The following is a 23,824-nucleotide window of genomic DNA, read 5'->3' as shown; positions in this document are numbered from 1 at the left end:
TCCAGCTTATTATTTAATTCATCTATGGAAGATAAAGAATCAAAAGCAAATGATCAAGCAAAACAAAAACAAACCCTTAGATTCTGACAACAGAATGGTGGTTACCAAAGGGGACGGGGAACAAGAGGGTGTGTGAGACAGTGGAGTGTAATTGAATTGTGGTGAATGGAAACTGTACCGTCAGTGACATGTAGGAGAGATATACACATCGGCATGTGAAGCTGTACATCTGAAACTTTTTTTTTTTAAGATTTATGCATGTATACAAGAACCGGGGTACAGGCCAGAGGTGCGGAGCGTGAGAGGATTCACCAGAGAGAGAGTGGGGAACAGAATAGGCAGATCCACTGAAATACACTGCTGAGGGGAGCAGCGGGCGACACAGGAAAGGTCTGCTGAGCCATGAGGGTTAGCTCCCTGGCTGGAGTGGGGATAGAACTCATGCTGCAGAGGCTGGTGCTAGCTTGATAGCACTGTCTTTAACCCCTGCACCACCAGGGAGGCCCCTACATCTGAAACTTATACAGTGTTGTAAACCAGCATTACTTCAATACAAATTAAGTAGACAGACAAACGAGGCAGATAGATACTGTGACAGGCCGGATGCAGCCTAAATGCATACATTAACAGAATAGTGAAGAAATGTATAGCACAGCCATAAAGTGGTTTATTGTGTAGCCTTTAAAAATGCAATTTATTGGGCCTCCCTGGTGGCACAAGGGGTTAAGATGCAACCTATGAAGCAATCTACAGCACGAGTTCAATCCCCGGCCAGGGATGAACCCACATGGTGCAGCAGACCTCTCCTGCCTCTCCTGCTGCTTCCCTCAGCAGTGTATTTCAGTCGATCTGCCTGTTCTGTTCCCCTCTCTGTTTCTGGTGAGTCCTCTCACTCCCCACACATCTGGCCTATACCTCAGTTCCACACCTCTCGCCTGTACCCCAGTTCTTTTATGCATAAATAAATAAATCTTTTTTTTATAAATGTAATTTATTAAGGGTCTCTGGCATAAATACAAATGATCTTAGTTGTGTGAAGAAAAAATTGACAGAAGGAAATATGGTAAAAGGCTGGAATCATCTCTGAATAGTGAAGTGAAGGACTTTTTAAATGTTTCAGCATATTGTTTCTTTATCTTTTAAATTCTAAACATCACTTTGATAATTAGAAGTTGTGAAGTAGAAAAACATTCTTTAAAAAATAGAAGGGCATATGTTCCCACCTCAGTGTTAAATGGCAGGTCAGACAGCAGAGAAAGCAGGTGGGTAGGTGGTCTCAGAGAGGGTGGGAGCACAAGGGTGGTCTGGTGCTGCCAGGAGGAGTATTTTATCATTGACATTGTTTAGAATGGCTGGTGTCTAGTGCTTATAAAAAACTGACTTCTTATTGAGAAAAAAATGCACGTTTGAAAAATTGCAACAATGTTAGCAAGCAGTTGAAAGGTGAAATTTATGTCTAAGGGTCTGAAAACAAAAATGTTAAGATAATGGCTACATTATATAGGAGGAAATGAAAATAAAATTCAAGGAGGAAGTAAAAGGAGAGAAAGTATTTCAGAAGATTGGATCACTGAGCAAGGAAACACTACCTTTTCCTTATATCTGGGTGGGGAGGGTTAAAAGAAGTTGATTTCTGTTCACCTAACTCTCCTAAAATATTAATCTGCAAAATGTCATTCTGCTTAAGCCCTTAGTTTTAATAATAAATATATTGACTACAATTTAACACTACCACATGAAAAAAAAAACAAAAACTTTCACTCTTAAAGGACTCTGTATCCCTGCCCCACATCTCCCATCTTCCAGTCTCTACTAATTGGCTATTCAATGTGTTGTAAATAACAATAGAACATATTATCAATTCTCAAACAATTCCTACTTTGTGAAAATATGATAAACCAGGTAAGAATAGCCTCTACATGAGAAGAAATAATGAGTCTTAATGAATAAAATGATATGTATCCAACACAGATAGTGTGTTAGCCACACATTAACAGATAGATATTGTTTTTTTTTTTTTTTTAAATATTAAATTTTATTTTTATATTCCCCCATACAATTGCAAACGCCCCATTCTGACCCCAATCCTTCCCTCCCGCCCCCCACACCCCAAAAAGTGTCTCTGGTTCATAGTTTTTTGTTGATTTTGATTTTCACTTTCTTATATTCATTTTCCTGGTCCCTTATTTAAGTTTTCTAGATTCCTGCTATGAGTGAGACCATCCGGTATTTTTCTTTTTCTTTTTGGCTTATTTCGCTGAGCATGATCCCTTCCAGTGCCATCCATGTTGCTGCAAATTGCATGTGTTTATCTTTTTTGAATGCTGAGTAATATTCCATGGTATATATGTACCACATCTTCTTGATCCAGTCATCTATTTTTGGGCATTTGGGTTGTTTCCAAAGCTTAGCTATTGTAAACAGTGCTGCTATAAACATAGGAGTGCAGGTGCTCTTTGGAATTGATGTTTAACAGATAGATATTGTTAACACACATTTCAATATGAATATTCATCTAAATATTCAGAAATGATACAGCTGTCAGTGTAGCCCTGTAGATTCCATTGGGCATAATTTGTTTTGAAAATTACAATAAGAACTTATGAAACTTCTACATATTTTTTAAGGAAAAAAAATACCCTCTATTGCTAAAGATTGGAATTCAATTTCAAAACACTGACATGTACAATATTTCACAGGATACAAATAAATCTAATAACCAACACAGTACAGTGCTTATGATAGAAATAACTAATCTACTTCAAATTTATAATGCCCATTGCTGTCATGTGTTTATCATTACTAATCTATAGAGTTATCCAAAATAGGATTTAAGGCACTTAACAAAATTAAATAAAAATAAAATGAAGTGTGCTATTAGCTGCACTAAACTAATCTTTAAAATGCTAAGATTATTAGTAACTCAAAAATAAGTAGCAAAATGGAATGGAATGCTTGCCTTAAAAAATAAATTCTCTTACTGAAGGTTCACCTTCGGAGTGAGTTTGCTCCAACCTCTTACTAAGGATTCCCACTGACAGAAAGTGGCCGTCAGTTCACCAACTGGATGGTGATAGACTTGGTCCAGAGCCCATATTCCTTAACACCTAAGCAAAGAATCTTTCAGCTTTGGTATTTATTGAATTGATCTCCTGTGCCTATCTTAAATCACATAAGAAGTCTCAGTTTTAGTTCCTTTTTGAGTCTAGACTCCTAATTCTACCCCACACTATTTCCTTAATTTGCTTTTCTTAACTGTTAGTAATTTTGTGAACTTTAAAATAAATCTACACTATGGAGGGTATCCCTGGAAAGCAATCTTCACCTATTTCATAGTCCTCTAATTTGGACCCCACTAGGGAGATGATAACAACACAAAATCACCTTACACATTTCTCCCACCAACAGGGGACCTGGGAATCCTGTGTTCTAAAATCCTCCCAATTTTTACTCATCATATGATCTAAGAAATTTTATTTTCCTTCCTGAAGATGTCTTTAGATGATTAACTAGGCCACAAATAAAACACTGTTTTTTCAAATGGAGAGTAAACAGATTTACTATCAGCCTCAATTATGATATAAATTATGAGACTGTTTATCTTCTCCTTAAAATGAGCTGAAGATACACGACTCTCAAGTCCTTAATATTTATTACAAAATTATATATGTATTAATAGTTCTTTTCACAATTTTAGAAGTGTAGGGACAGATTTGAGATTCAGTCCAATCTATCTGATTGGGAGGTTCCTGAAACATAGGGCATTGTTCAGGAATTGTGTTGTAATAAAAATATGTATTGGAACAAAATGATGTCAAAAGGCAATATTCCCAAGGGTTATTTATTGTTCTGGATGTTTAAAGATATTAAGAAAATTAAAAGCTTCAGTTAGGGATAAATAAATAGTCATGCAGAATTCAGTCTTAACAAGATTAACAAAAAGCTGTGTGGTCAAGTCTTTTGTGTATGAAATCTTGAGTCTTAATGCATTGGGGTCACAAGAACTAAGTTCACTAAATATAAATATTTTAAGAAAGTAATTTAGTAGTTCAGAAGATGTTTATAGACTACACATGTTAAAAAGAAAAAAAAAAAAAGCTACCTGAAAGAATTTGTCTGAAACTCTGACAATGCAAGTAATAAAAATAAATGTCAGCAAAATGTTCATTGTTGCCATTAGATGGTTTATGGTCCAAGTGAGTCGCAATCAGGGAACAATCTCTAAATGTGAACAATCAATTTCACTCCATTCTCAGTCAGTTAATTCTGCAGTGCAAGGATGATATAAATTCTATCTATACAATTTGACCAAATACATATATACAGAGACCTTGACCAAATACATGATAGATAGAGAATACTGGAATTTCTCAAGAAGGAAGTATTACTCTCGTTTTATTTACTCATGACTGTACATGGCTCCATTTATTAATATTAGAGGAATATCCAAGTCACTAGGTCAATGCTAGATAATCAATATAATAGACATTGTTAAAGCAAAGAGCTCCCCATGCATTACAGTAAAGGAAAAAGCAATAGGCAACATTTTCACTAATGTTATTGACCACGGAGTACCTAGGAATAAAGAGAGAAAAACTTAAGAGGAAAGTACTGGTACTGAACTCAGCAACCAGTTACCCCACTGGGAACTCAGTAAATCTGTTTTATCTGCATATTATATTTTTAAATTTTGTCTCATATGACAAAAAATTCTTCTGAAATGACCCCCAACTTGTTACATATCTTGTAGTTACATATCTAGTAGTGATGACCAAACTACAAAGAACTTGATTCTTGGTGTACAAAGTGGTTGAGACCAGGGACTATGGAGCACCTCCTAGCTATGTCACTACATTGTGCCTGATCTTCTATATCAACTATCCCTCCAAACCTTTGGGTAGTTTCATTTCCTCCTCTGCCAAGTGGGGAGAATAAAAGCATCTGTTTTATCGGAGAGGACAGATGAGAGGAAAGGTGAGATTAAATAAACTATGTAAAATACTTAAAGCAAAACCAACCACAAACAATTACTCAATGTTTTTAGCTATTATTACTGTTCTAAAATCCTCTCTGGGAGATCTAACAGAAGTATTTTAGTTTTTCCTCCCTTTCTGTGTGAGTCTTTTTTTTCAAGGGAAAGTCTAAATTTTGTTTGAATGAATGGGTAGCTGCCCTTTCGCTCAAGTTTCTCCACTACTTTCTCTGTAATTCCCCTCCTGTTCCTGCCCACACAAACCAACTTTTTGGTTTTCTGTATCTTTCTTTTTATGTCTCTTTTCAGTGCATGCTGATGTCCTTTCCTGTCTGTGACCTTCACCTTTACTTGCTGAAAATGCTGGAAAAAATCACTCATAGGAAGTTAACAGACTCTGATGGCATTCATAAATGAGTTTACTTGCTCAGTCACTAATTTACGAAATACATGAAATTTAGTTTAATGCTCTCAGTGCATGAGGCCCTCTGCTAGGAAATGAAGGCAACTTCTTGCAGCCTACAGTCTGCTTGGGGAGAAGAAAAAGGAATAACTTGCCACGGCAGTGTTATGGGCTATCATAGCTGTAACAGCACGCATACATGGAGAGGGAGCTGTTAAATGGGCCAGAAAGGAGAATGGAGGCAAGGAAGGTGAGCACCTCAGAAGTCAGCTCATCCTTGATTCCTCTCTTGCCCTCTCCACATCATATCCAACCCTTTATTTAATCTAAATCCTCCATCTCCACATACCCCGAGGACGTCTCTCTGGTCCCACTGCCACCATCTCTCTCTGTATCGTCTCCTTCCCTCTCTAACTATGGCGACCTTTCTATTGCTCAACACACTTCATTTCCTCGGAACTCAGGGCCAGACATTGGCTGGCCAGCTTCCCTTCATCACTCATATCTCAGTTTAAATGAGACTTTCTCAAAGAGGCCTCCCACCTCCCCTAGACCAGAGCATTCTCCACGATCTCACTCTGCTTTATTTTCATGAATTTGAAAGTATCTGGACTGTCTGTTGCCTGTCTCATGTAACTAGGAGATTCATTTACAGGAAATCCATAGTCCACAAATCTGGAATTATAACATCCTCATTGTTATAAAGCCAAAAAATAAACAAAAATAAACAGTACAGGACACTTACCCATTTGAGAGAGAGAAAGAGAGAGAGAGAGAGATGGGGGAAGAGATAGGAGGAAAGGAAAAAGGGGAAGTAAAAGGGGTGGACAAGGCAGAGGCGAGGACACAAAAACTTGGCTACCAGCCTTCTCTGAATCTTCTTGACCCTTCAAACTCTAGTCTCCAGAAGTTTTGTCTTTCTTTTTTTTTTATATGAAAGTCTTTGAGTAGTATAGAAGGTGGAATTTTAAAGTACGCCATATAAAAGCCTTTTTGCACAGTCTGAAAAGAATCTTGGAAGTTACTGAAAACCCCCTTGGCTCCTTCAGCATCCCTTTCATTATTTTGCTTTAATTTGTTTATTTACTATGATAATTTTCAGCCCAATATTTTATTATTTTTTTTTTTTTAAATAGAGGCATGTTTATTTATTTATTTATTTGTTTGTTTGTTCTGTTTACACATGCACTGGGTACAGTCAGAAGCGCGGGAGGGTGAGAGAATTCACCAGAGCCAGAGTGGGGAGCAGTCAGCCCAATATTTTAGTTAGGAGTGTTTAGCACCAAATAGATCAAAAATTAACTCTTTATTCTAGTGATTCTAACCCTAGTACTTACACGTTTATTTCAATTATCACCAAGGAAATTATTTCCACACTCACCATTTTGCAGCGCATGGGTTGCTATTAAGGTAGAACACATCCACAAGATGCTCTTTATATTTATCAACATCTTGTCCTAGAAATGAATAAAAGTACAAAGTAAATAATAAGCATTCAAGTTTGTGGCAGGTCATAAACCACACACTATTTATGCATTGTATGTAATGAGAGTGTAAGACGCAGCACTTCTTGGATCATAAAAACAGGAGGGAACATGCAATAGGAGTTGTCCCAACACTTTAATTATTCATTTGAATTTCACCCAATCTGGTAGTTACCAAAATAATTCCAGAACTCAATTTGGGACATATAACAATGTGGATTTGTGGGGCAACCACAATTGAATAGGCTGTAGGAAGAACAATAAAGACCACAGCCTAAATAACTACTGGCTAAGAGCTGGCACAAATTGGGGAAGGTGACCACAAAGTCTATTTAGAAACAGGAAACTGGTCATGAATGGAGCAAAAGAAGATGGGGAACAACATCGAAAGAAATTGAAAGAAATCTGCTTCAAATGAGAGGTGGGGAAGAATTTGTTGGTGGCTCATACACAAGCTCAAAGCAGAGAATAAGCACCTCGGCAGACTTTTTAAAGAAAAGACTTCAGTTTAGTTTCTAAAAAACTGAATAAACAGGGCCTCCCCGGTGGCGCAGCGGTTGAGCGCTGGGTTGCAAAGCTGCCCGCGGTCTGCGGCGCCGTTCGATCCCCGGCTGCTCCCTGGCACCGAGGAGGATCCCACATGGTGCGCAGACCTCTCCTGCACCTCAGCAGTGTGCTTCAGTCCCTCTGCCTGCTCTGCTCCCCACTCTGGCTCTGGTGAATTCTCTCACCTTCCCGCGCTTCTGACTGTACCCAGTGCATGTATAAACAAAACAAACAAACATAATAAATAAATAAATAAATAAAACATGCCTAAAAAAAAAAAAAAAAACTGAATAAACAAAATAAATGTATTAGAGGGAACTGAGAAAAAGAGTTTGCTATGAATTTTAAAGCAGTTCCAATGGTTTTAAGGTCTGAAGGATAGAGAATGAAAAAGAAAAAAGAAATACCTGCATGAGTCAAGAAACCTTGCCTAATACAGCCAAAAGAGTTTTGCTGTTAATATATTGTGTGACCTTGCAGAAAACATATAACCTGACTCTCAGAATGGTCCCTTACAGATGGAATTTCTCTAAAGTTATAATTATAAAAAGGATGAGTACCAGTGTTGGGGACCCTCTAGAAATCAAAAATCTGACCTCAAAAAAAAAAAAAACCCAAAGAAACAAAAATCCTGCAGAACATTATTTGAGCTCCACAGATGGTCCCTTTTCAGCTACATTTCATACCATTCTGTAACAGCCATTGTTGGTTGGCTAGCCAGTAGACATTCCTCTTTCTTCTTTCTGAAAAAACTTTGATTCGTTCTAGCATATTCCTTCCTTTACAAAGTCACAGGCTTTATAGGAGCAACATTATTAAACCTTAGCCCAGGAGATGATCCTGACCCCAGGGGATGATCATCCCCAGGGGATGATCCTGATTTTCTTAAGTCAATTACACCTGTCCCATTCCTTTTAACAATGATTAGTTTGGGAATAAGTACTGCCATTATGTCCAAAAAAGATGTGAGGGGAACTCTGAAAGGAGTAGGGGAGTATTCCTGGGAAGGATATATTTATCTAAGAAGAGATGCAAAGAGGTGGTTACTTTCCTTCACTGGGCTTTGTTATGATAGGATATTTCTCCTGAAAGTGTTGTAGTACCTTCATCCACCAGGTATAAGATAGTCTCCAGGGAGAAAGTTGACAAAGATTTAGGAGAGATGGGGCTTATATTCTCAATCATTAGACTTACACCTTTCAACTTCTTTTTTATATGAGATAATAAATTCTCTTATTATTTAAACCCGATAAAATCAGGGCTTTCTGTTTCTTATCACTGAAAACATATTAAGTGATACATATGTGAGTTGGTGTCCTAAATGACTTCCTAGAATCTTGCTTAGAAAATATATAAATTCTGTACTATTTAGGAAAAAGTGGATTGAAGAGTAAATGGTATAAAAACAATCCAAGTCCAATTTCGTAATTTATGACAGTCATTCCTTTTGTCTTGATGTTCTCTATTTGGATTCTTTTTTTGTATATCTTGAAATAAATATTAGAAGGGTTCTAAAACAAGTTATAAAATTATACACAATTCTCAATTAGTGTTTTTAATTATAATATAGAGCTCTCATTTTCCACATACATGTCACTTGACATTTATTAAAAGCATAGAGATAATACTAAATTAATCTTATTAACCTGATAATAGTAAATTAACCTTGATAATTAATTTAATTATTTTTCATAGAATTATGGGATATGCTAACACATGTTATTAAACACTAACTGGAAAATTAAGTCTCTAAATTTCTGGGCTACTACAGATACCACAGCAAGCAGGAAGGATACACTCATACTTCAATGTCATTACAATATTTCAGAGAAAAATAAAGATATCAGTTTCATATATTTTATAGTTTAAAGTTCCCAAACAAAATAAAATTTTAGGTTGTATCATAAAGTGGTAATAAAGAAAATGTGTTCATTAATATTAATTGATGCAAGTAAGAAACCTTTTTGTAATTATCCTTAAAACAACAGTTTTTATCAGCCTTCAAGGAAAAAAATGTTCTCAATTTTTTCCATGAAACGTTTATAGGCAGAATATTAAAAATATGAGCTTTAGCTGTCAAATAGTCCAGAATTCAAGCTCTACATACTCTACTTACATGCTGTGATTCTGGGTAAGGTACTAACTTTCTCACTTTCACTTTCTGTCACTATATAATAGTGAAAAATTAGTACTTAATTGCTAGAGTGATGGTGACAACTGATAAAATTATATTTAACTCACTGATATATGGTACATTCAATACTCAATATTGTATTAAAAATACTGATATAATCTTTCTGTAGGTGTTCTCTTCCTGGTTTCAGATCACTAATAGCAAAAAAAAAAAAGAATATGAAGCTCTTAAATTTGAAAATGATAACATAGATTACCATTATAGTAGTAGTGTATAAATTTATGCTTATAATATATTGCCCTATAATCTATTGCTATGTGATTTGATTCATTATGTATAAACATGTTTTCTCTTCTTTGTAGAACAGTAGGCTTCTGGAAATCAGAGCTAGTATCGTATTCAACTTACTAATTCCCACAATATTTCTTGTGAGAAGTGTCAGGGGGCACCATCATTCAAGGAACATTCATACACCAAAGGTGTGACCAATGCCTGTACTTGCTACTCATAAAAATGCTTAGAAGCAAGGGCATCCCTGGCAGCCTAGGGGTTAAGTCTCAGCGTGACCACCACTGCAGCCTGAGTTCGATCCAGCCAGGGAGGTGACACATATGGCACAGCAGACCTCTCCCGTCTCACCTCCTGCTCCCCTTAGCAGTGTATTTCAGCAGATCTGCCTGTTCTGCTCCCCACTCTGGTGAATCCTCTCACCACCCACACCTCTCTCCTACACCCCAAGTCTTGTATGCATAAATAAATAAAAATAAATCTTTTTTTTAAGATTTATTTATTTATTTATACAAGTACTGGGTACAGTCAGAAGCGCAGGAGGGTGAGAGAATTCACCAGAGCCAGAGCAGGGAGAACAGGCAGATTGATGAAGCACAGTGCTGAGGGGAGCAGCGGGCGCGGCAGGAGAGGTCTGCGTGCCATGTGGGACCCTCGCCCGGTGGCCGGGGATCGAACCGGTGCTGCAGAGGCTGCGGGCAGCTTAACAGCCCGGCGCTCAACCGCTGCGCCACTAGGGGAGGCCCTAAAAATAAATCTTTTTTAAAATGCTTAGAAGCAATGTGCCAACAATCTCTTATGAATATGGGCAAGCCGACAAATTAACACCTCAAATACACATAAATTATTTCAGCAAAATATTTACCATAACTCAATAATATCTGATGGTTACTATCTAGAGTTTCAGATCTCATATCACAACCAGAACAAAAGGTGTGATCTTAAGCCATGAGTGGTTGTTCTGAAACCTAATTTCCTATCCAAAACAGATACTCAGTCTAACTCTTTGTGCCATACTTCATCCTTATAAAAGTGTCTTTCTAGGGGCCTCCCTGGTGGCGCAAGGGATTAAGATACAACTTCGAAGTTGTCCACGGACTCTGCAGCACGAGTTCGATACCCAGCCAGGGAGCAATACATATGGTGCAGCAGACCTCTCCAGACTCACCTGTTGCTCCCCTCAGCAGTGTATTTCAGTCAGTCTGCCTGTTGTGCTTCCCACTCTCTCCGGTGACTCCTCTCACCCCCCACACCTCTGGCCTGTACCCCAGCTCTTGTATGCATAAATAAATAAATCTTTTTTTTAAAAAGTGTCTTTTTTTATTGAGGGAAGTATGGAAATGTCTTCATCTATATTACAAGTATACTCATCACTTATCAAGACTGTCCGTAAGAAACGTTAAGGAAAGAAAGTTAATGCATTGAAAATACAAAGACAAGATCAGTAAATTTTTAAATATATTTGCATAAATATCTTCGAAAACACTGCCAGCATTTAAAAATTGTAGTATTCCTCAGGAGGGGAGGAGGGGGAGGAAAGCAGGGGAGAGTAGAGAGGAAGGAGGGAATGCGGGCACTTCCACTTCAATAGTGAGAAAACTATGGCGACTGAGCCCCTGAGCAGAGAAATCCCGTATTGTAAAAAATAAACAAGGATGTTTCAAAACAAAAATAAAAATTATAAACAAGTAAATAAATAAATTGAAGTGTTCAACCTAGGACCCAAGTCTCTGACTTCCTTTGAAAAACCAGATGCAGCAACTCTAGGTCTATATGGTAGTTGGCCAATCAACAGTGAGCCAACAACAGCCTCTACACTCGGCTCTATGTTCAAGGTTATCACTGGCCCACGTGGCCTTTTGTTCATTCCCACTCCATGCCTGCTCCTTGTAGGCACTTGAATTCACAACCCTTGATTTATATTTTTAAAAATTTAATTATTTATGCTTACAAGAGCTGGGGTGCAGACCAAAGATGTGGGGGTGAGAAGATTCACCAGAGACAGAGATGGGAGCAGAACAGGCAGATCTACTGAAATACACTGCTGAGGGAGGCAGCGGGTGAGTCAGGAGAGGTCTGCTGCGCCTTGTGGGTCACTTCCCTGGCCGGGGATCCAACTCCTGCTGCAGTGGCTGTGGATAACTTCATAGTGCTGCGTCTTAACTCCTTGCACCACCAGGGAGGCCCTGAAACCCTTTATTTATTTATTTTTTAATATATTTTTTTTATATTTTATTTTATACAACTCTTATAACATTTTTTATTTTTGCACAATGTATTTTCATTGTATGAAACCTTAATTTCAACTGTAGTCGTTTAATTAGTAAATGTCGCAGTGCTTTTACTGACCTAAGTTGCCTCTGAACTATATTTCCATTATTTCTTTCTCTGTGTTCTTGGGTATTTATTCCATTTCTCTAACATTTTTAAGGTTATGTCCATGTCCTTAGTTGTCAAATCAAGCACCTTCTATGTTCAATCTCACCAAATAAGTAACTTTATAATAATTCTGTCTTTACTACCACTCCAGTCCTTGTCTCCATTCTTCTGTTTTTCCAAGTCTGTTTTGTAAGCATACCCTGTTAATGATAACAAGTCTGTCTGCAGAGAACAATCTGGAAGATAGGAGAAGCAGTATCTATATTTAGCCTTCTCTTCCTGTGAAGTTAATGAGAAGAGAAGAAAGTCATTGAACAATCAAGGCACAGCTGACTGAGGCTGTTTGATTGTCTGAGAGACACAATAGACAAGGTCAACAGGACCCCTATACAGGAGAAATGTCTCCAGTGAGGATAAGGGTCATGTCAAGGATTGCCTTAGAGAAAAGGAGAATCGAGCTTCTAATAAATACATATTTAATATTTCCCTCGAAATGGGGGAAACCTGAACAAAGAGAGCTTAAGGACACAGAGAGATTTTGTCTTCCAGTCTTCAAGTTAGTTACCGTAGACAACTGATTGTCTAAGATGCCTCAGCGATAAAATGGATACAATAGGTATTACCTATCATATTACTCCCGGGTGCTTCCTCACAGGAGAAATTGTTATAATGCAGAAAGAAATCTCATGGCTTAAACATGAAATCTCATGAATTTTCTTCCCATGAAATCTCATGAATTTACTTCCCAGGTGTAATGGCACCCTATGAATTATTCAGTAGTATGCCACTGGATTCCTGAACTTAGACTCTGCTAAACTGTGTCATGTCATTAGCCCTTAGTACTGCTTGGTTCTCTGCCTGGCAACTTTCTTCCTCATTACTCAGTCTAAAACATACTGCACTTCCTTTTCTCATGCCTTGTTTTCATCATATCACCACTTTATATATGTGTTTGGAAATTGCCTTACTCCACCATAATATAAGCTCTAGGAGAGAAGTCTTAGATGATCTGTTCATGGTAGTATTCAATGCCCAGGGCACTTAGTTAATATTTGTTGAATGAATTAATGGAGCCATTAATTATGTAACGCTATGCATATAATATATACTATTCAGTACATTACTTTCTTCACTTAAAATACAAAAATTGTGTTGGAGAACACAATTTTTCTTGACAAATACAGTTTTGCTGTATGATTTTAACTATTGTATAGTTTTTGTGAAATGAATGTAGTGTCTTTTATTTCACCAATTCCTATAATGAGCCTTTAAGGGCACTTTAAAATTTTTGCTAGGGGGCCTCCCTGGTGGCACAAGGGGTAAGAGGCAATCTATGAAGTTATCCACAGCCACTGGAGCATGAGTTCCATCCCTGGCCAGGGAGCTATCCACATGGCGCAGCAGATCTCTCCTGTCTTGCCTGCTGCTTCCCTCAGCAGTATATTTCAGTAGATCTATCTGTTCTGCTCCCCACTCAGTCTCTGGTGAATCCTCTCGCCACCCTCCCCCACGTCTGGCCTGCACCCCAGCTCATGCATGCATGCATAAATAAATAAATAAATAAATCTTTTAAAAAAATAAATAAATAAAATAAATTTTTGGTATTAGAAACAATACTGTCAAGACATTCATGTGCCTATGTCTCAGGTGACATTTGTATCACTATGTATTTGACAATTTAGAAGAAAAATTGCTGAGTCAAATGATATAAGCATTTAAAAAACTTGACAGCTATCACCAAATTCTTTTCTAAAGAAGAAGAACATATTTATACTCCACAATAGCATATGTGTGACTCAGTTTCCCCGCAATCTGGTAGTCAGAAATTTTCTTCAAACATTTGTATCCTTACTGCTCTAATTAATGAAACATGGTGGAGCATACCATTGTTGTTTTAATTGCCATTCTTTAATTTTAAGTAAGGCTGAACAACTTTTATAGGATTAAAAAAAATTCTTTTTGCAACATCTGTCCTTTTTTTATAGACTGTGGTTTTTTATTTACTTGTAAAAATTCTTGGTATATCCAAAGAATTTTTGTCTCATCTATTGCAGATAGTTTCCAAATGTCTTATTTGTTTTTGTGTAAATAAGTTAATTACTATTTAGTCATACTTCCCAATATTTTCTAGTATGGCTTCTGGGTTTTATCCTTTGCTTAAAGCAGGTTTCTCTGCTCCTAAGTTATTATTTTAAAAACCCCATGATCCTCTAGTGATTTTAGCTGTTTTACATATCTGGTGCATATTAAGATAATTTTTAATAAAAAATGAGATATATTTTAACTTGTATTTTGAGTGAATCAAACAGTTGTTATCAAACTATTTATTGAATAACCCTTCTTTTTCCACTGAATTTCCATGTCCATTGGAATTTACTTCTGAACTCTCTTTTGTTCAATGAAACTAAACAAATCTTAAAACAATGTGCCTATCTCCAATTCATTTTACAGGTATAGTGAGAAATGTATGATTTCGATAACACCATTATTACTAAAATATTAAATTAAACCAGAAAGCTCCATAACATTATATTAAACATTATTTCCAATATAAAAATATTAAATATACTAATAACAATTGTTTGTATAGGTATATACATATAGGTATTCACCTATATAATATATATAGGTATATACTATAGGTATTCACTCATTTCATATTTATGACTAATAGACTTTGACGCCAAAGGTCTAGAAATTTTGTCTTAACCTGATTTTCTCAGTTGATAAGTACATCTCAAGCTTTCTCATTCCAAATCTAATGTTCATTCACTATATCACAGATAAAATCAATCCATTTAACAAAAGATTATAATTTACTGCATATTTCATATGTGTTTAATAAGTCTTATAATCTCATTTCTATAGACATAAACACCTCCTAAAATTCTTAGAAGAATGAAGTAAGAAGTATATAAATGCACAAATAAGGTCATTTTAAACAAAGATCTTCATTTATACCCTTGTAGAGATGAGAGATTTGTTCAAAGAATTGTCAGGAAACATCACTGGCAAAGCCATTAAACAAAGATGCTTAGGTTGACCAGTGAAATACAACCACTCCTGGCATGTTTCACGATAAAAAGTAGGCAGTATAAAAAAAATAAATAAAAGCCCTGGAAAAACATATATGATATAAAGGTATATGTGTAATTTACCGAGTCTAGGCTACCAGAGGAAACTGCAAAAAATTCACTTATCAAAGTGGAGCTTTGCCAGGTTATTTATCTTGACTTCTCTCATTCTGATTCAAAATCCAAGAGGGTTGGCCTTGTGTGTTCTAGTTAAGTATGAACCTATGTAACAATCATCAAGTTTTCTCAGACCAGGGCAAATAATCTAACTATGAGTGTTTGTGCGTCCTAATTGGTTTCTCTAGGTGGGTGGTGAAATAATAGCCCATGACAGTGGTTGATCCTTTTCTTGAAAGGAACCATGAGTTTTGGAAAGTTCTGCCATTCACAGGGCAAGATAACACTTGAGATACAGAATCTAGTGATGTTTGTTAATAAATGAAGTCAACAAAAATACTTCAACCTCAAAAGGAAAAGAGGGCTTAAATATGATTGCAGGGTGCTCAATTAGTGACCACTCATTAACTACAAAGTACATAAACATAATAGCAAGAGAAAGAAGTGAACAATGACCCTACCTTTGACATTAATCTTCTTCAACCTCAAGTTAGCTTTTTATGACCTTTCCAAATAAACTTTGCACGTGTACAGGTATGGCTATCTTAAAACATCAAATACCTACATTCTGTAAGCACTAAGCAAAAAGAGCGAGAAGTGTAAACTTATATAAATCTAGGGGGATTCTTTCAAAACATTTTTTTAAAGCATGATCTACATTTTAAGAATTAGTTTTCATTTTTTCTATCTACTAAGAAAAACAGAACAAAACTTAGAATTCTTACATAAATCCTAAGTGATTGTCCTGAATCTCATCTCTCTTCCCACCACCCACAAAAAGATTTAGGATTGTGGACTTCCTGCTGGAGGAAGTAATTGCTCAATCACTTAAGAATCCATTGGAACACTTTTCAGCCTGAGTCTGGACAGGCATATACAATTGTAAAATATCCCTTTCCTCACTTAGAGTTCAGAGCTAGATGTCAGTCTGTGAGACCTTCTGCTTGGTCTGTTCTTTCCAAGTTACATACTGTGAACAGATTTTATCTCAGAAAACTAGTCGTTGCTTCCATTGGTGCCTTCCTATTTTTATCTTAAATAAATAACATCCTATTTTAGTCCTTTGAATGTGTATATTCACCATGAGTTTGGCACAACTGCCACCCAGTACTTAAAAATAGAAGATTTTGGGGTCAAAATGAAAGGGAAAGTGGACCAATTACCAGAAATTGAGACAAGAGATGTCAAGATAAAGCAAAGAAGTAGTAGAGTTTAACATGCAACTATGTTAGTGTCTAGTCAACGGCACGTTCCACCAGGTCATTTGTTCTGTCGCTTCATACTACATACATGCTGAGCTCCCACTACGGGCCAGGTTGTGCTAAGGCTACAGATGCACAGGGACCAGAGTCACCACTTCTCCTTAATCCTTGCAAGTTCACTGAATTCCATCAGTCCTGTCAAATGGCAATCATTTCCCTTTCTAGATGAATGAGCCCTGTCTTTATAACAGTCTAGGGTATGATTTATCCTGTAATTCACTAAAAAAAAAACATGGTCTTTAGACTAACTTGACTATATTCCAACATTCTCATATTTTCTGCTAAAAAAAGTTTGGAGTGAATCTTTACTTCTCCCTTTTTTTAAAAAAAAAGATTTATTTATTTATGCATATTAAGAACTGGGGTACAGGCCAGAGATGCAGGGGGTGAGAGGATCCACCAGAGACAGAGCAGGAAACAGAACAGGCAGACTGACTGAAATACACTGCTGAGGGGAGCAGCGGGTAAGACAGGTGAGGTCTGCCTTGCCATGTGCTGTTCTCCCTGGCTGGCCGGGGATCAAACTCATGCTGCAGCGGCTGTGGATTGTTTCATAGTGTGGTGCTCAACCTCTTGCGCCACCAGGTAGGCCCTTTGCTTTTCCCTTTCTCAAGACAAAAACCTTATATTACTCTTAGGAGTGCAAACTGGTCCAACCACTATGGAGAGCTGTGTGGAGATTTCTTGACCTACTAAACATAGAGCTTCCATATGATCCAGCAATTCCACTCCTAGGTATTTACCCAAAGGACACAGAAGCAGCAATTCCAAAGAGCACCTCCACCCCTATGTTTATAGCAGCACAATTTACAATAGCTAAGCTTTGGAAACAACCCAAATGCCCCAAAATAGATGACTGGATCAAGAAGATGTGGTACATATACACCATGGAATATTACTCAGCATTCAAAAAAGATAAACACATGCAATTTGCAGCAACATGGATGGAGCAACAACCGGATGGTCTCACTCATAGCAGGAATCTAGATAACTTAAATAAGGGACCAGGAAAAAGAATAACTATAAGAAAGAAAATATCAAAATTGACAAACAACTATGAACCAGAAACACTGTATGCGGGGTGGGGGGCGGGGAAAGGAAGGATTGGGGTCAAAATAAGGGGGTTGCAATTGTATGGGGAATATAAAAATAAAATTAAAAAAATAAATAAACAAAAAAAAACCCTTATCACTCTTATCACTCTCAAGAAGCAAGGCGGGGGGAATCTCAAACAGCCTTTTAATAGGCGCATTTGACACCATCGGGATAGAAATCTGGTGGACTCCAGCTGCAGCGGATCTCTGCACCACGAAGTCAGGCCGCCGCTTCACTCTCGCCACTAAAAGGCCACGTCCAACCCACGCCCCCAGCCCCTCCCAGCCGGCGCTGGTTCTAAGTAGGGAGCAAATCTCCGCCCCCATTGGCCTCTGGGCGGGGCCGCAGGCGGCTCCCAGACGGCCGCCCCGCTGAGCTGACTGGGGGTTTAGTCAGTGCATAGTCTCCGAGCCCGAGCAGTCAGTCACACCGGGCTCAGACCCGGACCTGACGCCGCAGCCCACGTGGCGGCAGCTGGAGAACTCCCTCCGCGGTTCCTCCCGCCAAGCTGAGCAAGTAGAAGACGACCCGCCGGCCCTCTACCAAGTCCAGTTCCTCCCCCACCCTCCCGTATCGCCAAGCCGTTTCAGTCGCGTTGGTTAAGGCCCGCGGGATCTCAACAAATTCTTAGAGACACAAAATTCAGTCAAAAAACTGGAAACAAAGCGTTGCGGTACTCCTCCAGCCTTTTGGGTGCATTGCCCCATCTAAGTTCTTTTCATTCACCCTCTTCCCTTCCCTTATCTTCTTTTTCTCCCGGCGCCTGCCATCTCCCAAATTTTCACCTTGAACGTTAAGTTGAGTAATTTAAATTTTGGATTCGGTACCCTTCTGTTGCATTGTCCTGGAACGGGCCCCTAGCATTGGACTCAAGTGCTTATTGGGTCTTAGTAAAACGTGCAAAAGAAAAACAGTATTATCTTTCCTAACAAATTTATCCAAGATTGAGCACTAACACCCCCCCAGCCCCAGCAACCCCCTCCCTCCCCAACACACACACCTGGATACACCCCTAGCCAGGTGTGCTAGTCCACCAAGCTACAGAGAAGACCTGGAGCGCGCGCACATCCCAGTCGGCTCAAGAGGAGGCTTTTCGTTTCTGCACTTGGCACGGACAATGCCTCCTTCCTTCTTGCTGGTTTCTCCACACGCCTCGATGGACGTCGCGGACTCTTCAGTAGAAAACTATCGACCAAATGGAAAGCGAGGGTCCTGCGTCCTTTTATAGAGGTTGTGAAAGCACCTCGCATGGTTTAGGGGGCTCATTTCTCTCCACTCCTGCAGGATTTCTCCATCAGAGGGCGCCCACACCCATCACAAAGCTCCCTATTCCTAGACATCTGGGTTCTGCAAGCCCGAAGCACGCAACCCCGGGGCCGAGCGCAAGAAGCGCACCGCCTCCCTCGCTCCTCCCGCTTCGCCTGCCGGGGCTGACTGGGGAGGCAGGGATTTCACACTAGCCATTCATTTGTCAGCCGTGGGGGAGGGGACGAATAAGCGCAAGAGACACAGCAGAGTCTGGGAGAGAGGCAGGGAGGCCGAGAAGATGGAGACAGAAAGAGAGAGACAAAGATGAGAAGGGGACGCAGATGGCACGACAGTCTTTCCGCCCCTGGGCGCGCGCCGGGCTGGACAGCTCTCCAGGCGCGGCGTGGACTTGCTCTCTCGCGAGCATCTCCCCGGGACAAGCGGGACGTGCCGGGGCTCAAGTGGATCCAGAGCAAATAGTTGTGGCTGTGACACTCTTTTATTTTTTTCTCTTTCTCTACGCTGCCTAACACACTGACCCCTCCACGCCCGGTGACACAGAAAGCTAGTCCAGACACCCCCCATTTTCCAAGCCCCAGGGACGCCTCCCAGCGGCGCCCACGCCGCCCAGCGCTCCGGGACGCTCCAGCGGTGGGCGTCCCCGGGGACTCCGGGCGCACACTCCGCGCCGCTGGAGCCGCCAGTAAAGTTGCTCAACTAGGACTGCGAGATGGGAGGGGGTGGGGAGAGGGAAGAAAAAAGAGGACTGCTGTAACCGGTCGTGTGGGCTGGTCCTGGAGGCCCCAGATTCGGGTCGCTGCACCACCTTTGTCTGGAGAGTGCTCTGAACGCGGCTTTGCTCCCTGAGACCAGAGCGTAAGCCTCCGCTTCGCTCTTCTGGGTGAGATAATATTCTTGCACATCCCTGCTGGTTCAGGACCAGCTTTTCCCGCCCAGGCGCCTCCCAGACCTCCGCCGCACTCCAGCAGCCCCACCCCCATCCCTCGCTCCTTCCCGGCTGGCCCCGGCGCATCGCTCACAGGACAAAAGAACCCAGGGGCGCCGAGAGTGAGCCTTGACAGCCCCTAAGTCACCAAAAAGAAGCAGCCTGGGCACCCTGCATCTTCTCCCGGGCGCACCTCCTTCCAGATTGCCTGCGGGTTGCGGGGGTCAAGTCGACCCCGGTCCCAGGCTGCTGGAGCGCCAGGTCACCTTGTCAGGGGCTGCCCGGGAGCAGCTTTCCAGGAACGCCGGACACTGACCACACACCAGGGGCAGAGAACCAAGTGGCCTGCACAAGGCGGCCTCGGGGACTTGTCTGGGAGCGAGTCTCCAGAGTCCCCATTCAAACTTTTGCCTGGAGCAGGTTAACAAAAAAGACCAAGGTGCCAGGGGTCCCTCCCTCCTCTCTAGCTCTAGAAGCTCTGACTTTTCTAGAGGTTCCCTACAATTCCCTCCACTCCCTCCCCCCCAATTCCGTTAGTCCTTCTACCCTCACCCCACCCCAGCTTTCTTTTGTCTGCAGCTTTTTCAGCACCATGGTCCCTCGGTACTACTCTCTCCAAACGTCCTTCTGAAAGTTACCTGATTTTTTTCAGTGCATATATTTTCTTAACTTCGCCTTACCGCTACTTCTATTTGTCTTAATTAAAGCCTTCTATCTATTGCAATGCACTCCTTTTTATACGTACGCTCGCTTTTTTTTTCTTTAAGTTTTTTTTTTTTTTTTAAAGGGGGAACAAAAGAAACGTGATTACCTTGAAAGGCGGCTTATTGCAGTTTGAGGGCAAGAATTCACCGCAGGGTTGCGCGAAGGGGCTCGGCGTTGCCGGGGCGGGTCGCGTAGAAAGCTCGGTGACCTGGGGGAGAGTGCGGAGGTTGCGGGACAGTGCTGGGGGGTGCGGGAGGATGCGGGGCTAGTCGCAGATCCCGGTCCCAGCGCCTGTCTACAGCACCTAGTAGTCGTAGCTGTTGCTCCCGCCCGCCTGGAGTTCTTCCCCAAAAAGGCTTGGGGCAGCTCGCCTGCAAGTTCAAATGCGGGTTGTGACACCCATTCTCATTCTATCACTGTACCGTCAGCTCGAGGAGGAGACTTAGCGAAGAGGACGGCTCGTTCAGGGGCTCTGGAGCGCTCCGCAGAATCTGCCACTCCTTAGGATCCCAGCCTGGAAAATCAGGCAGAGGGGCGGAAGAGCTCCCTGCGCCTGCTGTAGGGACCGCCTGCCTCCCTCCCCAGGCACTCCCACCTCTCGGCGTTTTTTCTTCCTGACAAGAATTACCAATCGGCTTGGGAACTGCAGCGATTCAGCGACTCCCTAAGTATCATCGCGTAGAGCGCACGGAAACCCCTGCCCTCCCATCCAGTCCCCACCCCCTGTTCCCCGCCCCCAGTGTAGCCAGTTCTGGGTTAGGGGAAGGAGCCCCCGGGCTCTTGGAGGGCAGGCCAGCACTAGACAATTGAGTACCATCGGTTCTTCTTGAGAGCAAAGAAAACTCTGTAAAGTCAGCAAAGAACTTGATTTCTGCATGTTTACGCGACCACAGAGCCTGCCCGTCCCATCTGAGGGAAGTGTCAGGCCCACCGCTTCTGCCAACCTGGGAGACTGAAGAAAGGAAAGCCTCCTAAATCCTAGAGGGAAGGTGTAGGAATTCCCCCATTGCCTTCTCTGGGAACTGCCCGATGGGGAGCCCAACCTCATTGGGCAATCTACAAAGACCCTGGTAATAAAGGGCTGGACAGGAAATTCCCCAAGCAAATCCCTTGTCGGATTCAAACAGATCCTTGTCCTCTACCACAAACCTACGTATGTCTAGATTCTGCTTTTTTTTTTTTTTCCTTCTTTCATCGCTCAATCTTTCAAATTGTCCATCACTGTAGAACAGGCAATCATTTTTCTGAATAACAGAATCGACTGTAATAATCATCTTCCCTGTGGTAAAGAAGTGGGGCCATAATCTTTCTAGATTTTTTTTCAGTCAGGCTCATCCACTATGTAAACAAAATCAACACATGGAAGTGCACCCCCCTCCCATTGTGTTACAAAAGATTTCCAATAGGACCTTAAAGAGCAAAGGGTCAACCAGTTGACACAAAGGATTTCTGCTCCTTAAAAGAGAGACTTTGTATCTTCCTTTCCTTTGAAGTCAAGTATGAGTTTATACCATGGGAACAAAATAAGTCCAAGGTGCACAAAAGTTTGACACTGGGGGGTGGTGGAATGGATAGCAAACTTTTCTTTCTGCACAAATATGGAATTATCCTCATAATTCTTCTCCCTGAAGTTTCCACTTAGAAAATTATACCAAACACAATACATTGAAACAGTGATGACTAAAGGAAAAAGTCTGTTTTCACTCTGAATTTGATTTGGTTGACTTAAAAATATAGAGTAGCCTAAACTCCCGTGCATGCACATTTATTTTGTAAGTTTCTTTGCAAGATGTGTGCATTCTGCGTGATCACAGATTTTAAGTGATGAAAGGTAGAAAAAAAGGTCAGGAAAATTTCAATTCTCAATATGTGCATTTATCATTTCTTTTTTTATTATCAGCTCACTACAGTGAATGACATAACAATTACAAGATTTGGAAATCAATGTTTTCACAATGATTTATTTATTGCTAGTGTAACAGGGTGGTCCCGAGGAAAGGGGGAGGTTCCCTGCCCCACCCAAGGGAGGGTGGAGATGAGCAGGGAGAGGAGAAGCTGCAGAAGAGACCCAGGAAGGAAGCAGGATGGAGCCAGAAGGAGACCTGGAGGAGGCGCATGGAGCCTAGAGACATGATTTTGCTCTTTTCCTTCCGGGCTTTTCCAGTTGTTTGTGACCCTTTTCTGTGGGTCCCCACTGGAAGATGCTTTAGACTTGTGGCAGGCCTTGGGGCCTTGCTCTGGGCCAATCCCATTTGGATGGACTTTTACCCACGAGGGGATGGGTAACTTTGGGTGCTTGATTTAGAAACTAGATTCTTTGCCTTACCTGTATTGTTTCCTAGTTTTATTAAAGTTCCTTTTCATTAAAGTCTCCTATGTTTTGTATTGATGCGGCGGATGACAGAACCCATTTAGAATAGGCAGGTTTGCGGGGTTTTGGGCTGCCCCTCTCCCTGTCCTATAACACTAGTAGTTATTATGCTACCATTCCTTACATTGAAATTTTATTCCATTAAGTATTTAGAATAACAGAGTCATGAACAGAATCAGACTTCAACCTTCACATTTAACAGATAAGCAAAATATTCAGAAAGTGACTTTCCTAATGTCACACAATTAATAGCTAAGCTGTTACTGTTACAGGGCAGGGAGAGGGGCAGCCCAAACCCCCGCAAACCTGCCTACTCTAAATAGGTTCTGCCATCCGCCGCATCAACACAAAACATGAGACTTTCATGGGAAGGAACTTTAACACAACTAGGAAACAATACAGGAAAGGCAAAGAATCTAGTTTCTAAATCAAGCACCCAAAGTTACCCGTCCCCTCCTGGGTAAAACTCCATCCAAATGGGAATGGCCCAGAGCAAGGCCCCAAAGCCTGCCACAAGTCTAAAGCATCCTCCAGTGGGGACCCACAGAAAAGCATCAGAAACAACCAGACAAGTCTGGAGGGAAAAGAGCAAAACCAAAATCAAGACAAAAATCGCCATTGTCACCTCCGCATGGGTCTCACCCACATCTGTGTCACCCAGTCCACCACCAAAATACAAGTGCAGTTTCTTCATGTGTCTTTAGGCTCCATGTGCCTCCTCCAGGTCTCCTTCTGGCTCCATCTTGCTTCCTTCCTTCCTCAGTCTCCTCTTCAGCTTCTTCTCTTCCTGCTCAGCTTCA

At 40.8% G+C, this 23,824-nt stretch overlaps 1 protein-coding gene across 3 annotated transcripts in view; it reads right to left on the bottom strand.

Moving 5' to 3' along the window:
• VCAN (versican) overlaps positions 1–21,242 on the bottom strand; it is a 110,505-nt gene extending 89,263 nt beyond the window's left edge. Inside the window, exons 1-3 of one of the 3 annotated variants that reach the window (XM_037530075.2) lie at positions 21,076–21,242; positions 20,760–20,861; positions 6,757–6,832 (exon numbers count right to left, since the gene is read on the bottom strand). In XM_037530075.2, coding sequence (XP_037385972.1) covers positions 6,757–6,826 — 70 coding nt within the window. In that variant the 5' untranslated portion in view covers positions 6,827–6,832; positions 20,760–20,861; positions 21,076–21,242. Of the gene's footprint in view, positions 1–6,756; positions 6,833–18,754; positions 19,279–20,759 lie in introns of those variants that run through there. The other 2 variants (XM_037530077.2, XM_037530076.2) reach the window with 2 other exon arrangements.
• Between the last annotated feature and the right edge of the window lie 2,582 nt (positions 21,243–23,824).

Source organism: Talpa occidentalis, unplaced genomic scaffold (genome assembly GCF_014898055.3).
Source record: "Talpa occidentalis isolate TD23 unplaced genomic scaffold, MPIMG_talOcc4v2.1 talOcc4.6, whole genome shotgun sequence".
Classification (NCBI taxonomy): domain Eukaryota; kingdom Metazoa; phylum Chordata; class Mammalia; order Eulipotyphla; family Talpidae; genus Talpa; species Talpa occidentalis.
The sequence above is the reverse complement of the archived record's forward strand: the minus strand, read 5'-3'. Positions and strand labels throughout refer to the sequence as shown.